Consider the following 19404-nt stretch of genomic DNA (forward strand, 5'->3'; position numbering starts at 1 on the left):
GCATTAACATCTGCTAACTATGGGTATGTGACCAATCAAATTTGATTTAATTTAAAATTATTTATCAAGATCGGTGTGGAGGAACTTGATTGGCCTGCACAGAGCCCTGACCTCAACCCAATCGAACACCTTTGGGATGAATTGGAACGCTGACTGCCAGCCAGACCTAAATGCCCAACATCAGTGCCCGATCTCCCTAATGATCTAGTGGCTGAATGGAAGCAAGTCCCCGCAGCAATGTTCCAACATCTAGTGGAAAGCCAGAAGAGTGGGCTTTTATAGCAGCAAAACGGAGACCAAGTCCATATTAATGCCCATGATTTTGGAATGAGATGATCGACAAGTGGTGTAGGAGGATCTTAGTTTGAGCCAGTTTGCTACAGCAGGAAAATAATCCTGCAGCAACAGGAAATGTTAACTATTAAGTGGATTATAATGAATGGAATTTTTTTTAGGGGTTGGTACGAAAAATTTAAGGGAAAATCAAGTCTGAAATTTCGAAGTGGAAATTACAAACTTCAGAAGCCTTTAAAAAAAACTGAAATACACAAGTTTTTAATTTAGTAGGAAGTATTGCCTTTGCCTCCCTCCCAGTCTACCTGCTCCCGTCAAACCAGCATTCCACAGAGTTCTTATTGTTATCTTTGCTCTATTATTTTGTGTGTGTGTGTGTGTGTGTGTGTGTGTTTATTTCCATATTTAATCATGTTCCCCTGTTTTCCACATCAGAAGGCCTTGATTGCCCCAGAGGGTTTGATGTTGCTTAGTGACAGCCATTAAAAGGAAAGCCATCATGGACACAGGTGTGTCTTCCTTCTGGGTGGCACTGAATCATTTCTTCATTTGTTTCTACGATCTTTGATTGTTCTTTGTCTGTTGTTTTCATATCAGCTTTACTTTTATAGGGCTACTCTTATTTACACAACACATGAATGGATGAAATAGCGATTTATAGTTCTCTATTGAATGCCACGTAATTAACATGTGATAGAAGGACATTGTTAGAGCAATGCTTAGTGCAACAGATAATTCAAATATATCACATCAGAGCATTAGGCCAGTAACCAAAAGGTCACTAGTTTGAATCCCCGAGTGAACTTGGGGAAAAATATGTCACTGTGCCCTTGAGCATGGCACTTAACCCGAATTGCTCCTGTAAATTGGATAAGAGCATCTGCAAAAAAATGTTTGTTTTTTACATTTATTTAACTAGTCAAGTCATTTAAGAACAAATTCTTATTTACAATGACAGCCTACCGAGGAACAGTGGGTTAACTGCCTTGTTCAGGGGCAGAACGACAAATTTTTACCATGTCAGCTCGGGGATTTGATCTAGTCCAACACTCTAACCACTAGGCTACCTGCCACCCCTAAATGACTCAAATGTAATAGAAATGTTTGCGTAACTGCACTGTTTCAGGTAAGTACCTGGTTAGGCAGCGGCGTAGGTGAAATTGTTGTCTTCTTTCTATGTTGCGTGCTGCTCTCCTACATGTGTATTAACTGTATTCACAAGAGTTAACAGCTGTTTCAACCAGGCTACGTCACACCCTGTGGGTGTAGATGGGTTATCAGGGATGAGGTGAGGTGATAACCAGCTGGGTCTCTCTCTGTAGCAGTCTCTCTGTCTCTCTGTAGCTGTCTCTCTGTAGCAGTCTCTCTGTCTCTCTGTAGCAGTCTCTCTGTCTCTCTGTAGCAGTCTCTCTGTCTCTCTGTAGCTGTCTCTCTGTCTCTCTGTAGAAGTCTCTCTGTAGCAGTCTCTTTTTAGCAGTCTCTCTGTAGCAGTCTCTCAGTCTCTCTGTAGCAGTCTCTTTTTAGCAGTCTCTCTGTAGCAGTCTCTCAGTCTCTCTGTAGCAGTCTCTTTTTAGCAGTCTCTCTGTCTCTCTGTAGCAGTCTCTCTGTCTCTCTAGCAGTCTCTCTGTCCCTCTGTAGCAGTCTCTCTGTCTCTCTGTAGCAGTCTCTCTGTTTCTCTGTAGCAGTCTCTGTCCCTCAGTCTCTCTGTCTCTCTGTATCAGTCTCTCTGTAGCAGTCTCTCTGTCTCTCTGTAGCAGTGTCTCTGTAGCTGTCTCTCTGTCTCTCTGTAGCAGTCTCTGTCTCTTTGTCTCTCTGTAGCAGTCTCTCTGTCTCTCTGTAGCAGTCTCTCGGTCTCTCTAGCTGTCTCTGTAGCAGTCTCTCTGTCTCTGTTTCTCTGTAGCAGTCTCTCTGTCTCTGTAGCAGTCTCTCAGTCTCTCTGTAGCAGTCTCTCGGTCTCTCTGTAGCAGTCTCTCTGTCTCTCTGTATCAGTCTCTCTGTAGCAGTCTCTCTGTCTCTCTGTAGCAGTCTCTCTGTCTCTCTGTAGCAGTGTCTCTGTAGCTGTCTCTCTGTCTCTCTGTAGCAGTCTCTGTCTCTTTGTAGCAGTCTCTCTGTCTCTCTGTAGCAGTCTCTCTGTCTCTCTGTAGCAGTCTCTGTCCCTCAGTCTCTCTGTATCAGTCTCTCTGTAGCAGTCTCTCTGTCTCTCTGTAGCAGTCTCTCTGTCTCTCTGTAGCAGTCTCTCTGTAGCAGTCTCTCTGTCTCTCTGTAGCAGTCTCTCGGTCTCTATGTAGCAGTCTCTCGGTCTCTCTGTAGCAGTCTCTGTCTCTCTGTCTCTGTAGCAGTCTCTCTGTCTCTGTAGCAGTCTCTCGGTCTCTCTGTAGCAGTCTCTCGGTCTCTCTGTAGCAGTCTCTCGGTCTCTCTGTAGCAGTCTCTCTGTCTCTCTGTAGCAGTCTCTGTTTCTCTGTAGCAGTCTCTCTGTTTCTCTGTAGCTGTCTCTCTGTAGCAGTCTCTCTGTAGCAGTCTCTCTGTCTCTCTGTAGAAGTCTCTCTGTAGCAGTCTCTCTGTAGCAGTCTCTTTTTAGCAGTCTCTCTGTAGCAGTCTCCCTGTTTCTCTGTAGCAGTCTTTCTGTAGCAATGAGACAGCTGTCTGTCTGTCTGTCTGTCTGTCGCAGTGGACACTGAGTTGGTGTCTGTCTCTCTGGGTGGCTCGTTGTCTGTCTGTCTATATGACTTGCCTAGTTAAATAAAGGTAAATAAATAAAATAATAATAAATAAATGAATATATAGCATTGCAGGCTGAGTGGGCGTCTGTCTGGCCAGCTGGCTGGCTGGCTGCTGAGGGGTGATTCAACATGGTTACTCACTCTACACTGCAGGGTTGGGACAAACAGTACACTGCTGCCCAACCCTGTCAGGCAAGGACAGAGGAAATGGGGACAACATAAACTACAGCGTAGCGTTGTCTTTGAGAGTCTGAAGGGCTGGCTTTTCTCACATAAGGGTAGGGTCATTTTTCATGATCAGAAACGTAAAGCAGAGGGACAGAGGAAAAGTAAAGGAATAACTATATGGGAGTGTGTTTTAAGAGAGGGGATGACAGATGAGGAGGAGGAGGTCAAGGAGGTAGCTCTGTGCCCACACAGACAGAAGAATGGGTGGGTTTATGGAGAAGCCTGAGGGAGGTTTAGGGGACAGGCTTATGGTGCACACTTGGCTCCTGAACTCACTAAATCCTGTGTTCTATTATTAATGGGATTAATCCCTTCTTTCCCTTCATGTACTCTCCCTCTCTCTCTGTCTCTCCTCATCTACCTCTCCTATCATACAGTGCCTTGCGAAAGTATTCGGCCCCCTTGAACTTTGCGACCTTTTGCCACATTTCAGGCTTCAAACATAAAGATATAAAACTGTGGGACACAATCATGAAGTGGAACGACATTTATTGGATATTTCAAACTTTTTTAACAAATCAAAAACTGAAAAATTGGGCGTGCAAAATTATTCAGCCCCTTTACTTTCAGTGCAGCAAACTCTCTCCAGAAGTTCAGTGAGGATCTCTGAATGATCCAATGTTGACCTAAATGACTAATGATGATAAATACAATCCACCTGTGTGTAATCAAGTCTCCGTATAAATGCACCTGCACTGTGATAGTCTCAGAGGTCCGTTAAAAGCGCAGAGAGCATCATGAAGAACAAGGAACACACCAGGCAGGTCCGAGATACTGTTGTGAAGAAGTTTAAAGCCGGATTTGAATACAAAAAGATTTCCCAAGCTTTAAACATCCCAAGGAGCACTGTGCAAGCGATAATATTGAAATGGAAGGAGTATCAGACCACTGCAAATCTACCAAGACCTGGCCGTCCCTCTAAACTTTCAGCTCATACAAGGAGAAGACTGATCAGAGATGCAGCTAAGAGGCCCATGATCACTCTGGATGAACTGCAGAGATCTACAGCTGAGGTGGGAGACTCTGTCCATAGGACAACAATCAGTCATATATTGCACAAATCCGGCCTTTATGGAAGAGTGGCAAGAAGAAAGCCATTTCTTAAAGATATCCATAAAAAGTGTTGTTTAAAGTTTGCCACAAGCCACCTGGGAGACACACCAAACATGTGGAAGAAGGTGCTCTGGTCAGATGAAACCAAAATTGAACTTTTTGGCAACAATGCAAAACGTTATGTTTGGCCTAAAAGCAACACAGCTCATCACCCTGAACACACACCATCCCCACTGTCAAACATGGTGGTCATGGTTTGGGCCTGCTTTTCTTCATCAGGGACAGGGAAGATGGTTAAAATTGATGGGAAGATGGATGGAGCCAAATACAGGACCATTCTGGAAGAAAACCTGATGGAGTCTGCAAAAGACCTGAGACTGGGACGGAGATTTGTCTTCCAACAAGACAATGATCCAAAACATAAAGCAAAATCTACAATGGAATGGTTCAAAAATAAACATATCCAGGTGTTAGAATGGCCAAGTCAAAGTCCAGACCTGAATCCAATCGAGAATCTGTGGAAAGAACTGAAAATTGCTGTTCACAAATGCTCTCCATCCAACCTCACTGAGCTCGAGCTGTTTTGCAAGGAGGAATGGGAAAAATATCAGTCTCTTGATGTGCAAAACTGATAGAGACATACCCCAAGCGACTTACAGCTGTAATCGCAGCAAAAGGTGGCGCTACAAAGTATTAACTTAAGGGGGCTGAATAATTTTGCACGCCCAATTTTTCAGTTTTTGATTTGTTAAAAAAGTTTGAAATATCCAATAAATGTCATTCCACTTCATGATTGTGTCCCACTTGTTGTTGATCCTTCACAAAAAAATACAGTTTTATATCTTTATGTTTGAAGCCTGAAATGTGGCAAAAGGTCGCAAAGTTCAAGGGGGCCGAATACTTTCGCAAGGCACTGTACCTGCTACCTCCCCAATCAGGTCTGTCTCTCTCAATCATCACTGCTTATCTCCACTGACTGTGCATGGCCAAGAGGTTATGAGGAATAGACATACTTGGCACATTGTTGACCTTGAGACCCATATCTTATTTTGCAATCGGCATTTGCGCAACATTGCAATATATTTAAACTTGAGCTTTGAAAGCATGTTAATTAGATCGTTTCGAAGGACCGCAACAACTGTCGCAGGGCTTTTCTGACTTAGATTGTAATTTATCACTGAATCAAATCCATAAACCATTTGCTGTTGAAGCACAAACACTGCTCTCTACCGTCTCAGGTCTATGGCCAGACTAGCAAGTGGTGATTGGCTGACTCTCCCTGCTGCTCTGTCTGGCTGGGCTGATCCCAGATATGGCCATCCCTGGCTCCTGCCAGCTTGTTAGCACAGAGCACGAAGCTGAAACATCTGTAGTTATCACCAAGGAAGTCAGCAGGTGTGTGTGTGTGTGTGTGTGTGTGTGTGTGTGTGTGATTTACTAGTCAAAAGGATAGTAAAAACAAAGAAAATTCTCCCACATGAGGACAAAGGCTATTTTAAGTTTAAGGGTTAGAATTAGGAGTTAGGGAAAATAGGATTGTGAATTGAAATTAATTTTAGGTCCCCACGAGGATAGAAAAACCTCACTGACTTATTCATACTTGAAAACAATTGCATGATTTGTTGGTTCAAAACAGTGTGTCATGCCTGGTCCACAGTGACACAGAGTCAGTGCCTGTTTGTATAGAACTCACTGTGTTCATTTGTCTGTTTTCCTCTCTCAGGCTGGCTGTCACTGCAGAGCTGAAGCTGCAGAGTGAGAGAGAGACACAGAGATATACGAAAAGAGAGGGCGAGAGAGGCTGTCTGGCTCCATGTCTGCCCCTGCGCCTTCCACCCGGAGGTCTGTGTCGGGCTCACGCAGGTACAGCACCGCATACACACCTACACATCTGAAACTCCTACTCTCTCCCCACTGGGCGCAGACATCAATTCAACGTCTATTCCACGTTGGCTCAACGTGGGTGGCAGGTAGCCTAGTGGTTAGTGTGTTGGGCCAATAACCGAAAGGTCACTGGTTCGAGCCGCCAAGATGAGGAATCTACTGATGTGCCCTTGAGCAAGGCACTTAACCCTAATTTGTTCCCGTGGCGCTGTACTTCTATGGCTGACCCTGTAAAGCAACACATTTCACTGCACCTATGCGGTGTATGTGACAGTAAAAAACATCATTGAAATGACGTGGGAACAATGTTGATTCAACCAGTGGGTCCGTCTGTCCTCATTTCTCTAATTCATCCTCTATCGCTCTCCTTTCCTCTTCTTTTTAGATTACCTTCACACTCTTATGTTCTCCACTTAACCCTGTCTCTTATATAAGTACACCCTCATTTATTTTTGACTCATCCTTTTAAAATCCCTCGTACTCTGTTTTACTAATCTCCCTTTTCTATTGAACAGCCCTATTTTCCTCTAAATCCTTCTCTTTTCAACTTTTTCAGTCAACCTCTTAGTCAACCTCTCTCTCTCGCATCTCTCTATTTTGTTCTCCCTACTTCATCCATGTTGTCTTTTTATCATCAGCCACAAGAATTGGTCAGGGGTGAAAAATGTGGGTATGTCCCTCCCAGAGAACCCGTTTAATGATGTGATGTCTGGCTGAGTATTGAATGCTGTGTGTGAACTTGTGTTTGTCTTTATTGCTACAGGGGATTATCATCTCCTGGGAGAGCTGAGGCTCAGTTTTGCGTCAGTCCCATCAGCTGCTGAGCTCCATAAGCGGTTACAGGCCAATTTTCTCTCTCGCCCTCTCTCTCTCTCTCACCCTCTCTCTCTCTCTCTCTCTCTCTCTCTCTCTCTCTCTCTCTCTCTCTCTCTCTCTCTCTCTCTCTCTCTCTCTCTCTCTCTCTCTCTCTCTCTCTCAACACAGTTGTCAGCACTTTAGAGCTTTGCTTTTCTCTCTTTTTTTCCCAACATGGTTGGTTTGACCATGTAACTGCTTTGTCAGCTAAAAATGAATGCAGGGTGTGTTGGGATTATGGTAAGAGTTGCTATAAAAGAATGATTGGATTTAACACTCTGCAAGTATATTGTGAACTCACTCTGTCTATTTAAAGTTGTCTTTATGTTGATACTGTATTTCACTTCAATGAATTACTCATGTCCAATGTTCTAGCTACAGCGCAAGAGTAGCATGAACTACTAGGCTTGGAAAACTGGAGCAAAGATAGAACCCAGCTCTGGTCCTTTCTGTCGTCTCTCTCTCCCTAGATTCAACCCTCTGAAGGCTCTGCAGCCCAAACGGCGCTTGCAGCAAATGCTGCCGTCCTCCTCGCCCGTGTCTGTACCCGTGCCCGCGCCCCCTGCGTGAGACACCCTTCAGTTATACTGTCCCAGAGAGCATGCTCATGTGCCGTAGTCATAGCTGGACAGACCGGCACAGACAGAGATCCATTGATCTTTGACATTCACTGATAAACCCTCCAGATGCACCAAACAGAATTGGTGGTACAGTGACGTACTGTATAACAATATTATAGCCAATAACTTGATGAGGTGATTGACTGATTTAACAGTGCATTTACGGAAGAGTACTGCTGTTAAAGTAGTAGTGCTGGCTGGTCAGTCACACTGGACAATCTCTCAAACCATCTTCAAATCTGACCGTAGTTATTGTGTGGTAGTTTATAAGAGCAGGTCTCTCTGTCCCACCACATTCTCGTCTCACTTCTTGCAACCACTCTGTATAGGAGTATTCCTCACACAGCGTCAGCACAGCCTGCATACACATCATAACACCAGCTTGGCCCACATCAGGCACGTTCACACCAGGGTCCAACTCAAAGGAGAAGAGATGTAATGATGGACTGAAATTGTGCTGAACCTTATTTAGCCCACATATTTGACATTTTCTAGACCTTTCTTTCCAGGCTTGCTTCCGCTGCATTTTTCAGCTTGACCCTTTTCTGTTTGTATGCTGGTGGCCTTTGTCATAACCTGACATAACCCTTCCTCAAATAAAACTGCTCCCAACAGCTGGTTCTATCTGCTTGGCACTGCTTATCTCCTCCCACCCAGTCTGGAAGCCAGTGATTGGGCAACACTACTGTCCTCCTGGATAACTGCCAGAATTTGATTGCTTTGTTTAATTGCCTGTCATTAGTAAATGTACCAATTTGTCAACAGTCACAGACTAGTACAGGACAGGAGTTGCCCATCACAGTGCCCCTTCCCCATTCCTTCACTAATAAAATGTAGAAACTACATGAATATGATTTCAACTGAATTTCATTCTACTTCCTTTAGTTTTCTTCTTCTCCCAGTTGTTAATTCTGCTGACTTTGTTTTTGGTTTCTTGTTCTGATGTTGTTTTTAAGGGTTATGTGAGGTAGGAATTTCCCCAGATTGCAGGCTGTAATTGTGCATATTTTTGGTGTGGGCTCTGATGCCACTGTTCACCGTTCATCCTGAGGGGGACAGGGTAAGAAGGCAGAAATGTGTCTGGTCCACATGTCAGCATCTTAATCATGGTTGAATCATTTCTTTGTTTAGGAGAATCATGTTTAGATGAAGTCATCTTCAGATGCCCTGTTAGCCTATAGCAGACGTCGACAGGGCAAGTTCATGTCTCGTTAGTAGTTGTAATCTGCCTATGCTCTCTCTCATTAAAGAACAAATCTGCTGTATTTGCACACATCAGTGTAGAGGAATCTCCCAGAGCCAAGGATTAAGTTCTAATGAGCCAGTATTTAAAGGAGAAGTAATGTTTTAATCCATTTCATTCTAAATTAATTTCTCATTCATCATTAGCCAGTGTTTCTGCTCTAAACAATCCAGGCTACGGTCTTTATTTCAATTGAAACAGTCTCACTATCAAACTAGATAGGTACTCACTTTTCTTATCCCCTGATGACCATTGTTGATGTATTTGGCCAACACAGAGTATAAGCCCTAAGTACTATTGATGTTTGTCACTGGGTTCTAGTCTGACAGACATCACTACCTCCTCACTGTAATAGCTTGTTGTATTTGGTCAGGTTTGACTACTGCAGGTTCATAGAGCTAGACTACATTCCAATGGAGACAGACTATATGGTTTCAATGCGCCCAACAGAACGAGGATATCTCACTACCAAGTCTCCGGAGCGGCACTGTCGGTCAGCACAACTCTCCCTTTATCCCTCTCTCTCCGTCAATGTTTTGTTGTTGTATCTCTCTGACTTCGTGCCGTAGGCATGTGCAGTGCATTCAGAATGTATTCAGACCCTTTCCCTTTTTTTCTACATTTTGTTACGTTAGACTTCTTCTAGGATGGATTTAATAGTTTTTTCCCTCATCGTTCTACACACAATATCCCATAATGACAAAGCGAAAACAGGTTTTCAGGTTTTCAGAAATAACTTATTTACATAAGTATTTGGAATCTTTGCTATGAGACTCGAAATTGAGCTCAAGTGCATCCTGTTTCCATTGATCATTCTTGAGATGTTTCGACAACTTGATGGTAATTTACCACCTGTGGTAAATTCAATTAATTGGACATGATATGGAAAGGCACACACCTGTCTATGGAAGGTCTCACAGTTGACAGTGCATGTCAGAGCAGAAACCAAGCCATGAGGTCGAAGGAATTGTCAGTAGAGCTCCGAGACAGGATTGTGTCGAGGCACAGATCTGGGGAAGGGTACCAAAATAATTCTGCAGCATTGAAGGTCCCCAAGAACAAAGTGGCCTCCATCTTTCTTAAATGGAGGAAGTTTGGAACCACCAAGACTCTTCCTAGAGCTGGCCGCCCGGCCAAACTGAGCAATCGGGGGAGAAGGGCCAATGGTTACTCTGACAGAGCTCCTTAGTGGAGATGGGAGAACCTTCCAGAAGGATGACCATCTCTGCAGCACTCCACAAATCAGGCCTTTATGGCAGAGTGGCCAGACGAAAGCTACTCCTCAGTAAAAGGCACCTAAAGGACTCTCAGACCATGACAAACAAGATTCTCTGGTCTGATGAAACCAAGATTGAACTCTTCGGCCTGAATGCCAAGCGTCACATCTGGAGGAAACCTGGCACTGTCCCTACGGTAAAGCATGGTGGTGGCTGCATCATACTGTAGGGATGTTTTTCAACAGCAGGGACTGGGAGATTAGTTAGGATCGATGGAAAGATGAACCGAGCAAAGTACAAAGAAATCCTTGATGAAAACCTGCTCTGAAGCAAAGGTTCACCTTCCAACAGGACAACAACCCTAAGCACACAGCCAAGACAACGCAGGAGGGGCTTCGGGACAAGTCTCTGAATAGCCGGCCAGATCCCAGACTTGAACCCGATTTGAACAACCTGAAAATAGCTGTGCAGCGACGCTCCCCATCCAACCTGACAGAACTTGAGAGGATCTGCAGAGAAGAATGGGAGAAACTCCCCAAATACAGGTGTGCCAAGCTTGTCGCATCATACCCAAGAAGACTCGAGGCTGTAATCGCTGCCAGAGGTGCTTCAATGAAGTACTGAGTAAAGGGTCTGAATACTTATGTAAATGTGATATTTCATTTAAAAAATTGCTAACATTTCTAAAAACCTGTTTTTTTGTATTCTGTGTAGATTGAGGGGGAAAAAACAATGTAATCAATTTTAGAATAAGGCTGTAACAAGATTGGGGGAAAAAATCAAAGGGGTCTGAATAATTTCTGAATGTTCTGTATTTAGTCTGAATGCCAATATATTGAATGACAAATGTATATTGTCATTCAATATGCGTTTTAAAGTCATAATTTGAACTTCTGATAACTTGATCTGTTGTTGAGCATCACTAGATGTGGGATGTTAGAGCGTTATGGTACAAGGTCCATGGCATGTAGATTGAATCCAGGTACTTTCTAAACCATTACATGCAAGCTGATCTGTTGTTGGCTGGGAGTAACCTTTCACCTTTTGGCATTCTCATTTATTGATGAGAATAATTTATTGACATGATTGAAGTTCTACTTTGTCTTGGCTTTTGGTTTTCTTGACCGCTTTCATCTACTCAAAGTGCATGGCATCTTTGAGCCATCGTGTACTATCACCTGTGTTGCAGAGCATACTGTATGTCCTCCTTCATCGTGGCCTTTTAATGCATGTCTGTCTTGGCACGTTTTGAGTCTGTGTTTTTTAGTGGGCATGTTTGAGGGTGAGTTTTTGGGCATGATTTAATGTTGGTTGAGTTTTATTGAGGCAGGATTTGTTCTGGTGTTTGATAATGTCAGTTAATAGTACTCTGTCTGTCTATATTGCCTGATGTATTAACGGTCCCTCTCACTCTGGAACAGAAGGACAGCTGCCCCAGTCAGCAACAGAGATCCCTATGGCAACGCCTCTCTCAGCAGCAGCAGCACTAACTCTGGCTCCTGCAAGGGCAGTGATTGCAGCCCCACCAAGGGGTAAGACAAAAATTGTCTACCCCATCAAACTATAAGACTAAGGACTCTATTCAATCCGCATCGAGGAAATTCAGCGTCCCAGTGGGATTGAAATTTAAAGGCAATGTTCCCGCATTAGCTGAGACGGCATTCAAGGTAAACGCTGCCGATTTTCCGCTTAGTAGGAACTGACCTTTACATTTCTTCAGCGATACAGATTGAATATAACCCTATGGCCTGCTATGCCCCCATGTCAGTATCATTCTCCTACATGGGAGAATGAGTGCCTACAAAGTGTTATGTTTTGTATCATAAGGACAAAGGTCTTATAACTTGTTAGAGGAATGTATGAGCCGTAGCCCTTGACACTGATCAGCGCCTACATTGGAACGCAGTGGCTGTACACATCGTCAGAGTTCAGGGTCTCCGCTTCACAGCACTGTATGGGTTTTGACTGACAGCCGTTCTGAACTTGAGCACCGCGCACGACAAGGAGTTGCCCCCATCCCTCCCGCTAATTGGGCAACTTCTGAAAAATGCTTGTTGTCTGAGTGAGAGAAGGTGTAAATTACGAGGACTCTCTGTATTTTGAAAGGTGAGATGTTGAAGATTATAATAAATACTGCTTTGATGTCATGCAAGCAAGCTAAACACACGTGAGCCCAAATGTGCACTCCACATTTACATATCATACAACTCATGTCGTATACAGTGTCCACATTTATGATAACTATGTTTGATGTACAGTTACAATGTAACATGGCGTTATACCCTGGGTTGTCCTGAACAGAATGAGCCTATGTTTGTTGAATTGTGAAGAAAATCTGCCATGGACCACGCATCTGAATACACTCATGACTCTATTCTATTTGCACCAAAATTACGATCCGCTTCTCTTAATTGCCTTGTGAAAACCTAACACTGTAAGATCGTATTTCGACGGGACAGTAGTGGAGAAGGTGGAAAGTTTTAAGTTCCTCAGCGTACACATCACGGACAAACTGAAAAGGTCCACTCACACAGACAGTGTGGTGAAGAAGGCGCAGCAGCTCCTCTTCAACCTCAGGAAGTTGAATAAATTCGGCTTGTCACCAAAAACACTCACAAACTTTTACAGATGCACAATCAAGAGCATCCTGTCGGGCTGTATCACCGCCTGGTACGGCAACTCCTCTGCCCACAACCTTAAGGTTCTCCAGAGGGTAGTGAGGTCTGCACAACGCATCACCGGGGGGAAAACTACCTGCCCTCCAGGACACCTACACCACCCGATGTCACAGGAAGGCCATAAAGATCATCAAGGACAATAACCACCCGAGTCACTGCCTGTTCACCCCGCTACCATCCAGAAGGCGAGGTCAGTACAGGTGCATCAAAGCTGGGACCAGGAGACTGAAAAACAGCTTCTAGGCCATCAGACTGTTAAACAGCCATCACTAACATTGAGTGGCTGCTGCCAACATACTGACTCAAATCTCTAGCCACTTTAATAATAAAAAATTGGATGTAATAAATGTATCATTAGTCACTTAAACAATGCCACTTTATATAATGTTTACATACTCTACATTACTCATCTCATATGTATATACTGTACTCTATACCATCTACTGCATCTTGCACTATGCCGTTCTGCCATCGCTCATCCATATATTTATATGTACATATTCTTATTCATTCCTTTACACTTGTGTGTGCATAAGGTAGTTGTTGTGAAATTGTTAATGACTTGTTAGATATTACTGCATGGTTGGAACTACAAGCACAAGCATTTCGCTACACTCTCATTAACATCTGCTAACCATGTGTATGTGACAAATAAAGTTTGACATGAATATTGGAAAGTCATGTTGGAAATAAAATTATGCCCACCTGACCCAGATTGCGATTTTATAATGGAACATTTTTGGATTGTTTCAACAACCACAGTAATTGTGTAAAGTCTGGGACACAGGGCTGTGTTCCAAACAAAGTCTGCTTGCTCTAGAACGGCACCACTAGGAGAGTAAAAACAGAGCACCTTATAGGTGAAGACTCTTCTTTGAGTCATAAAAGTGCATTGAAATGACTTGAGAACTGTGCACACTTTGGAGAGGTGTGTGGCCACTTGGAGACGCCAGTTAGACCTCTCACTCAAGACAACAAATGACAAGGGTTTATGTTGTACTTACCCCCAAAGTATTTTCAGATTTCATTATCAACAAATGTGGTGAAAAGTACAGTAAATGTCAAATGTTAATAAAATCAACAATGTAATGTTTGGATTCAGTCTTGTGTTACATGAGCTGTTGTGTCCTCACATTTAGTCGAATCATTTCCCCGTAATCTCTAAACTGTTCCCTTTTTTAATTGCTGCCATAGTTATGCATATGCTTTCCATATTTCTTCTGTAAGAAACATTTCAATCTATCGCTATCCATAGAGGCCAATTCCAACGAGTGTAAGGTGTTTTAATAATGTCTTATAATTCAGCTTGTAGAAGATAATGGATTCCAATACATCTTTGTCTCTCCTGTTTCCTCTCTCTCTTTCTCCAAGGCGTCACATGAAGGCATACGCCTCATGTACAGATAACCATGGCATCCGCCCCCCTCCCCCAGAGCAGTACCTCACACCCCTGCAGCAGAAGGAGGTGTGTATCAGACACCTGCGGGCCCGCCTCAAGGAGTCAGTCGACAGGCTGCAGGACAGGTGAGACACAAAAGGACACACTGGAATGATTCTCTAGCCAAAAGGAAGATCTGGACTCGGACCATTACATTTTCCCATTTTACTCTGGTCTCGTTCAAACAAGTACATTTTCATTTGAGCATTTTTTGTTTTGGAAATATTATGCTCTTTGAAATATAGATTTTGAGTGTCAACTTCTACCCCATTTCCATCAAATTACCCTCATAACGCTTTCATTTCGTAATTATGTTGATATATAAACAATTTTTTGGAGGCAAATTACTAAATCGCCAAACATTATTACTAAATCTCTCTCTTTAAACCTCCCTTGTTTACTCCCTCCCTCTCTCTCAACCTCCCTTGTTCACTCACTCCTCCTCCTCTTCTCTGTCTGTCTCAGGGACTCTGAGATCGATGCTTTGAAGACCCAGCTGTGTCGGATGCAGGAGGACTGGGTTGAAGAGGAGTGTCACCGCGTGGAGGCCCAGCTAGCCCTGAAAGAGGCGCACAGGGAGATCCAGCAGCTCAAGGAAGTGGTGGACGTGGTGCGCACCAACCTCAGCTCCAGCGACTCCACCGACACCGGCGTCCAGAAATACTTCCAGGACATCAATGCCCAGAACCTCAAGCTGGAGAACCTGCTGCTCAGCATGGAGCTGGCTCAGAATGGGGTGGCCAAGGAGCAGGAGGCTGCTGCAGCAAGAGGAGTGACAGGGGGGTCTCGGGCTGGGAGGCCTGGGACTGCGGGGTCATGGCCTGGGAGTAGTCCCGCTGCATCAGGGACTGGGGGGGGTGGCTCCAAGAGTCTGTGTGGGTCCTGTGACGGCTCCCCCGCCCGTTCTCTGACCCAAAGCTCTACCTACACCAAGCTGAGCGACCATGCACTGGGGGATAAGAACGGGAACGGCCTGTCAGGGGAAGAGAACCATGACAGCGGCTTTGTGTGCTGTGGGGAGAGTCACAGTGCAGCCAGCAGTCACAGGGCAGACAGCAGTCACAGGGCAGACAGCAGTCACAGGGCAGACTTACTCCTGGAGGCAGCCTTCCTATCTGAAGAGACAGCCTCACTGCTCAGCACCTACTCCCACCTGCCAAAGTCCTCCACCTACGAGAAGCTGTGCACCGGGCAGGACAGGGTGGTGCCCCTGCGCTGTGCCATGGGTGGGGCGGGCAGCACCAACCACTCCTGTCTGTCCCACCACCACCTGTACCTGCACCACCTCAGGGAGCAGGCCGTCCAGACAGAGAGCTGCCCCGTCCCGGTGGGGTTGGGCTACGCCTCTGACCTGGACACCATCACCGAGCGCACCTTCCGCTCTCAGGCCTGCAGCCCCACCTCCACCTGGGTCTCAGATGAGGGAGACGACCTGGACTCAGTTACCATGACGTCAGTCACCATGACAACTCTCACAGCTACAACAGCTGAGCCCGCTCCTGGTACTCCTTTAACCAGCTCTGCCTCTGTCTCCTGTGCAGTGGAAATGGCCTCCCTATCAGTGAAGGAGGATGGGAAGATGGTGGGACAGTTGGAGAGGCATATAGAGGTAGTGGGGGAGGGTGCAGTGGGGATGGTAGAGTTAGGCAAGCAGCAGGAGGAGGAGGATGTGGGGTTGGTACAGTTGTGTAAGCAGGAGGAGGTAAAGGTGCTGGGGTTGGTGAGGGAGGGGAAGCAGGGGGAGGTCCGGGAGTTAGATCTATATAATCAGAGGGAGGAGGTTTTGGAGGTGAAGAATCAGAGAGCGGTTGAGGAGGTGAGGTCAGTGGAGGTGGGGGAGCGGCCCCACACCTCCCAGCCCAGGAGCAGCTCGCTACAGGAGATAGCTGGGGTGACAGTGGTGGAGGTTGATGATGATGAAGAGGCTGAGGTTCAGGGAGCAGTAGGGGGAGCAGAGGAGTCTACCTCTTCTGAGTCTGGACCCGCAGTGAAGAGCTACTGGAGCCGCCACTTCCTGGTGGACCTGCTGGCAGTGGCTGTGCCCGTGGTTCCCACGGTGGCATGGCTGTGCCAGGGGGCACGGCGCGAAGGACTGCCAATTTACCACTTCGGCTCACTGCTGCGTGGCTGCTGCACAGTGGCCCTCTCCTCCCTGCGCAGGGGCGGGGGAGTCAGGCACTACCCCGCGGGCACAGGTGGGGGAGCCATGGGGGGCACAGAGATCTGAGACAGGCCCCATGACAGCCTGGGAACTGCACACACACAGCACTGCCCTCTCTGGTCCTGGGTCCTGGGTTTGTCCTCCACCTGAAGTACTGGGTAAAGAAAGGAGGGGAGCGATGATTTTGAATAAATTATTCTGAAGACAGGACAGCCCCAGCAAACCATATAACCCTCTCTGGTGGTGGCCTCTTCCACCTCTTCTGCTAGACTGAGAAGGGACACCAGGATGTGTTGAACTGGCACTAAATGGTAGAACTGAACAGTTCAATGGATACTGAATGGCCGGAGTGTGACTGATGGGGATTGTAACCACTCTCTCTTGTGTGCAGGGAGACTGAAAGGTCTGTCCGTCACTGTGGCTCCCTTTATTGGTCCAGTTCCATTTTGACTCGTGTGTAAGAAATGTGTGTGATCACACGACATGTGTGTTGTGAGTGTGCAGCATGTGTGTTCTTCTCTGTGTTGTATTGCGTTGTGTAGCCAAAGCACCTAGGTGTCTGGAGGCAATCGCAGCCATGGCTGTGCAGTAGTTGGTATGCTCATTTACGAGTGAATGACTGAAGTCTTGACACATGGCAGTTGCCCCCTAAAGGTACCAGGCAAGCTGCTGCTGTACATTTCTGCTTCCTGTCACTGGTGTCCTAGATTAACAATCACTCTTGTAGCATTCAGTCCATGTCCGTCGTCCAAGTGTTAGTCATTCCAGACCCATGAACCAGAAACATCTCAAGAAGGAAGCAAATAGAAATATAATAATTGAAACTAAGTTTATTTTTCTTTCAAAAATAGGAAAGGGATTATGGACTTTGTTGTTCTTGGGGTGTTTGCAGTGTCATGCCTGAGTTGGAAGAATCTGAGTGTCTTATTGTTTAGAGCTGTAATGGATGTAGTCATTGACGTGAAATAGTTGAAAGGCTGAGCAAGGACTGTACTGTAATGTTTAAATATAAGTCTTTGTTAGCGATTTCTGAGCCAAACAAGTGCTAACTGATGTCCACAAGATTGTGATGCAACCAACAAGAACAGTCCTTTGAGTTGAAGTACATTGAGTTCTTTAGAGAAGAAACAGGATAGATCTTATTTCTTTAGTAATTTATTAACAATGTTTTGCACTATTATTCACTTTATGAGGTTAAGCAACTACTTGAAGTCAAGTTTGTGTGTTTCCAAAGTGGAATGCGGCCACAGTTTTGCTTCGGAGGTTTTTTTGCGTTCAAATATACTTTCTCACAGATACAACTGTCTAATGGAATATGTTTCAAAGTAAAAGTGCCGTTTTTCTTTGAACACTGAAAACTGTTGCCTTCCGTCCATAACTTTCTTTTCCTGTAGTGTTTTAGCCGTAGGGAATATCCTTCTCAAAATGTTTCGCTGCTTTCTGGAATGTGCGTTGGATGTGCATTTGTGGTGTTGTTTCTCTTATTCCCCTTAATTTCTGCTGCTTGACAATCCCTTCTGTGCGTGTTTCTGCTGATTTGACCTCCTCGCGATGACTTCCAGCACCTATGAATTGTGAAACACACGAGCAGCACTGACAAAATAGATTGAGTGGTGAATTAATGAAATGCTTGGGAGTTGTCTTACACACTTTTCAACGTCGTCATGTGCTTTAGATTTGAACACTTTCCACAACCCTGTTGGAATTTTGTATTGTGTCTTGATATTGTGCGTTGCTGTAGCTCTTCCCCATCTTATTTCATCATCATGACCTGTGAATGGTCCCCCTGCCATTTGTAAAGCCTGCTTGGTGTAAGTGGTTCAGGAAGCCTCTGCATTTTTTAAATTAAAAGCCATACCCCCTTCCTGTAAGGTGAATGTGTTTGAGAATGTCTCTAGCAGAAACACAATGATGAAAATAGTGTGATTGATAATCATATTGATATGCATTTGTAGATGACTCACCTGAAGTCTCCCCAACAGTACATGGGGTGTTTTGGCCAATAATTGGAAAAACGTCTGATCTGATAGGTCAAATTACAAATTAGTGGCAATATATCAGAATTTGGCTACCTGTGTAAACAAAGCCATCGCTTGTTAAACCTGTACTGGACTATTTTATATTTCTCAAGCAATTTCATTGGTGTTTGAACAGTCAAACAACGCCCCTTCATTATGTACCTCTACGCACAACAAAACAAGCTTAACAGTAATGTGTGTGTCTGTGATGTTAAGTGAATTACTAACGGGTCATGCTTATGTTATAGTTACCGCCTGCTAATTGCTTGTTATTTTCCTGGGTTTTGAAGCATAATTAGATTTCTGATGTTCTGGTCTTGCCACCATAGTACTTTAACAAGCCCAGCTCTCTCCATCAGATGCTTGATTTGATTTGGTAATGCACTGCTATGATGTTAGTGTGTCTGTCCTTTGGGATAATTCCCTTTCCCCAAAGTGTACTGTTTTTGTGTGAAATGCTTTGAGCATCAACAAAGATGATCAGGGTGATGGGTTTATTTATAGCTCAAAAGAACTACCCAAATCACATTTGGAGTCACTGGACTTTGCATTTGGACATACCTGTAGGTCATTGGAGCTTACGTTAGGACATACCTGTAGGTCATTAGAGCTTACGTTAGGACATACCTGTAGGTCATTGGAGCTTACGTTAGGACATACCTGTAGGTCATTGGAGCTTACGTTAGGACATACCTGTAGGTCATTGGAGCTTACGTTAGGACATACCTGTAGGTCATTAGAGCTTACGTTAGGATATACCTGTAGGTCATTAGAGCTTACGTTAGGACATACCTGTAGGTCATTGGAGCTTACGTTAGGACATACCTGTAGGTCATTGGAGCTTACGTTAGGACATACCTGTAGGTCATTGGAGCTTACGTTAGGACATACCTGTAGGTCATTAGAGCTTACGTTAGGACATATCTGTAGGACATTGGAGCTTACGTTAGGACATACCTGTAGGTCATTGGAGCTTACGTTAGGATATACCTGTA

The 19404-nt window shown here is 44.8% G+C and overlaps 1 protein-coding gene across 1 annotated transcript; it reads left to right on the plus strand.

The window, feature by feature from the left end:
* Window positions 1-5607: 5607 nt before the first annotated feature.
* LOC115132129 (syntaphilin-like) lies at window positions 5608-18253 on the plus strand. The gene is made up of 9 exons (XM_065021079.1): window positions 5608-5690; window positions 6019-6158; window positions 6943-7015; window positions 7505-7600; window positions 7721-7751; window positions 9227-9390; window positions 11536-11646; window positions 14164-14316; window positions 14696-18253. Exons 1-9 carry the CDS (start codon window positions 5608-5610, stop codon window positions 16455-16457), a joined length of 2613 nt encoding a protein of 870 aa, XP_064877151.1. The 3' UTR covers window positions 16458-18253.
* The last annotated feature ends 1151 nt before the right edge of the window (window positions 18254-19404 follow it).

Source organism: Oncorhynchus nerka, linkage group LG7 (assembly GCF_034236695.1).
Source record: "Oncorhynchus nerka isolate Pitt River linkage group LG7, Oner_Uvic_2.0, whole genome shotgun sequence".
Lineage (NCBI taxonomy): Eukaryota > Metazoa > Chordata > Actinopteri > Salmoniformes > Salmonidae > Oncorhynchus > Oncorhynchus nerka.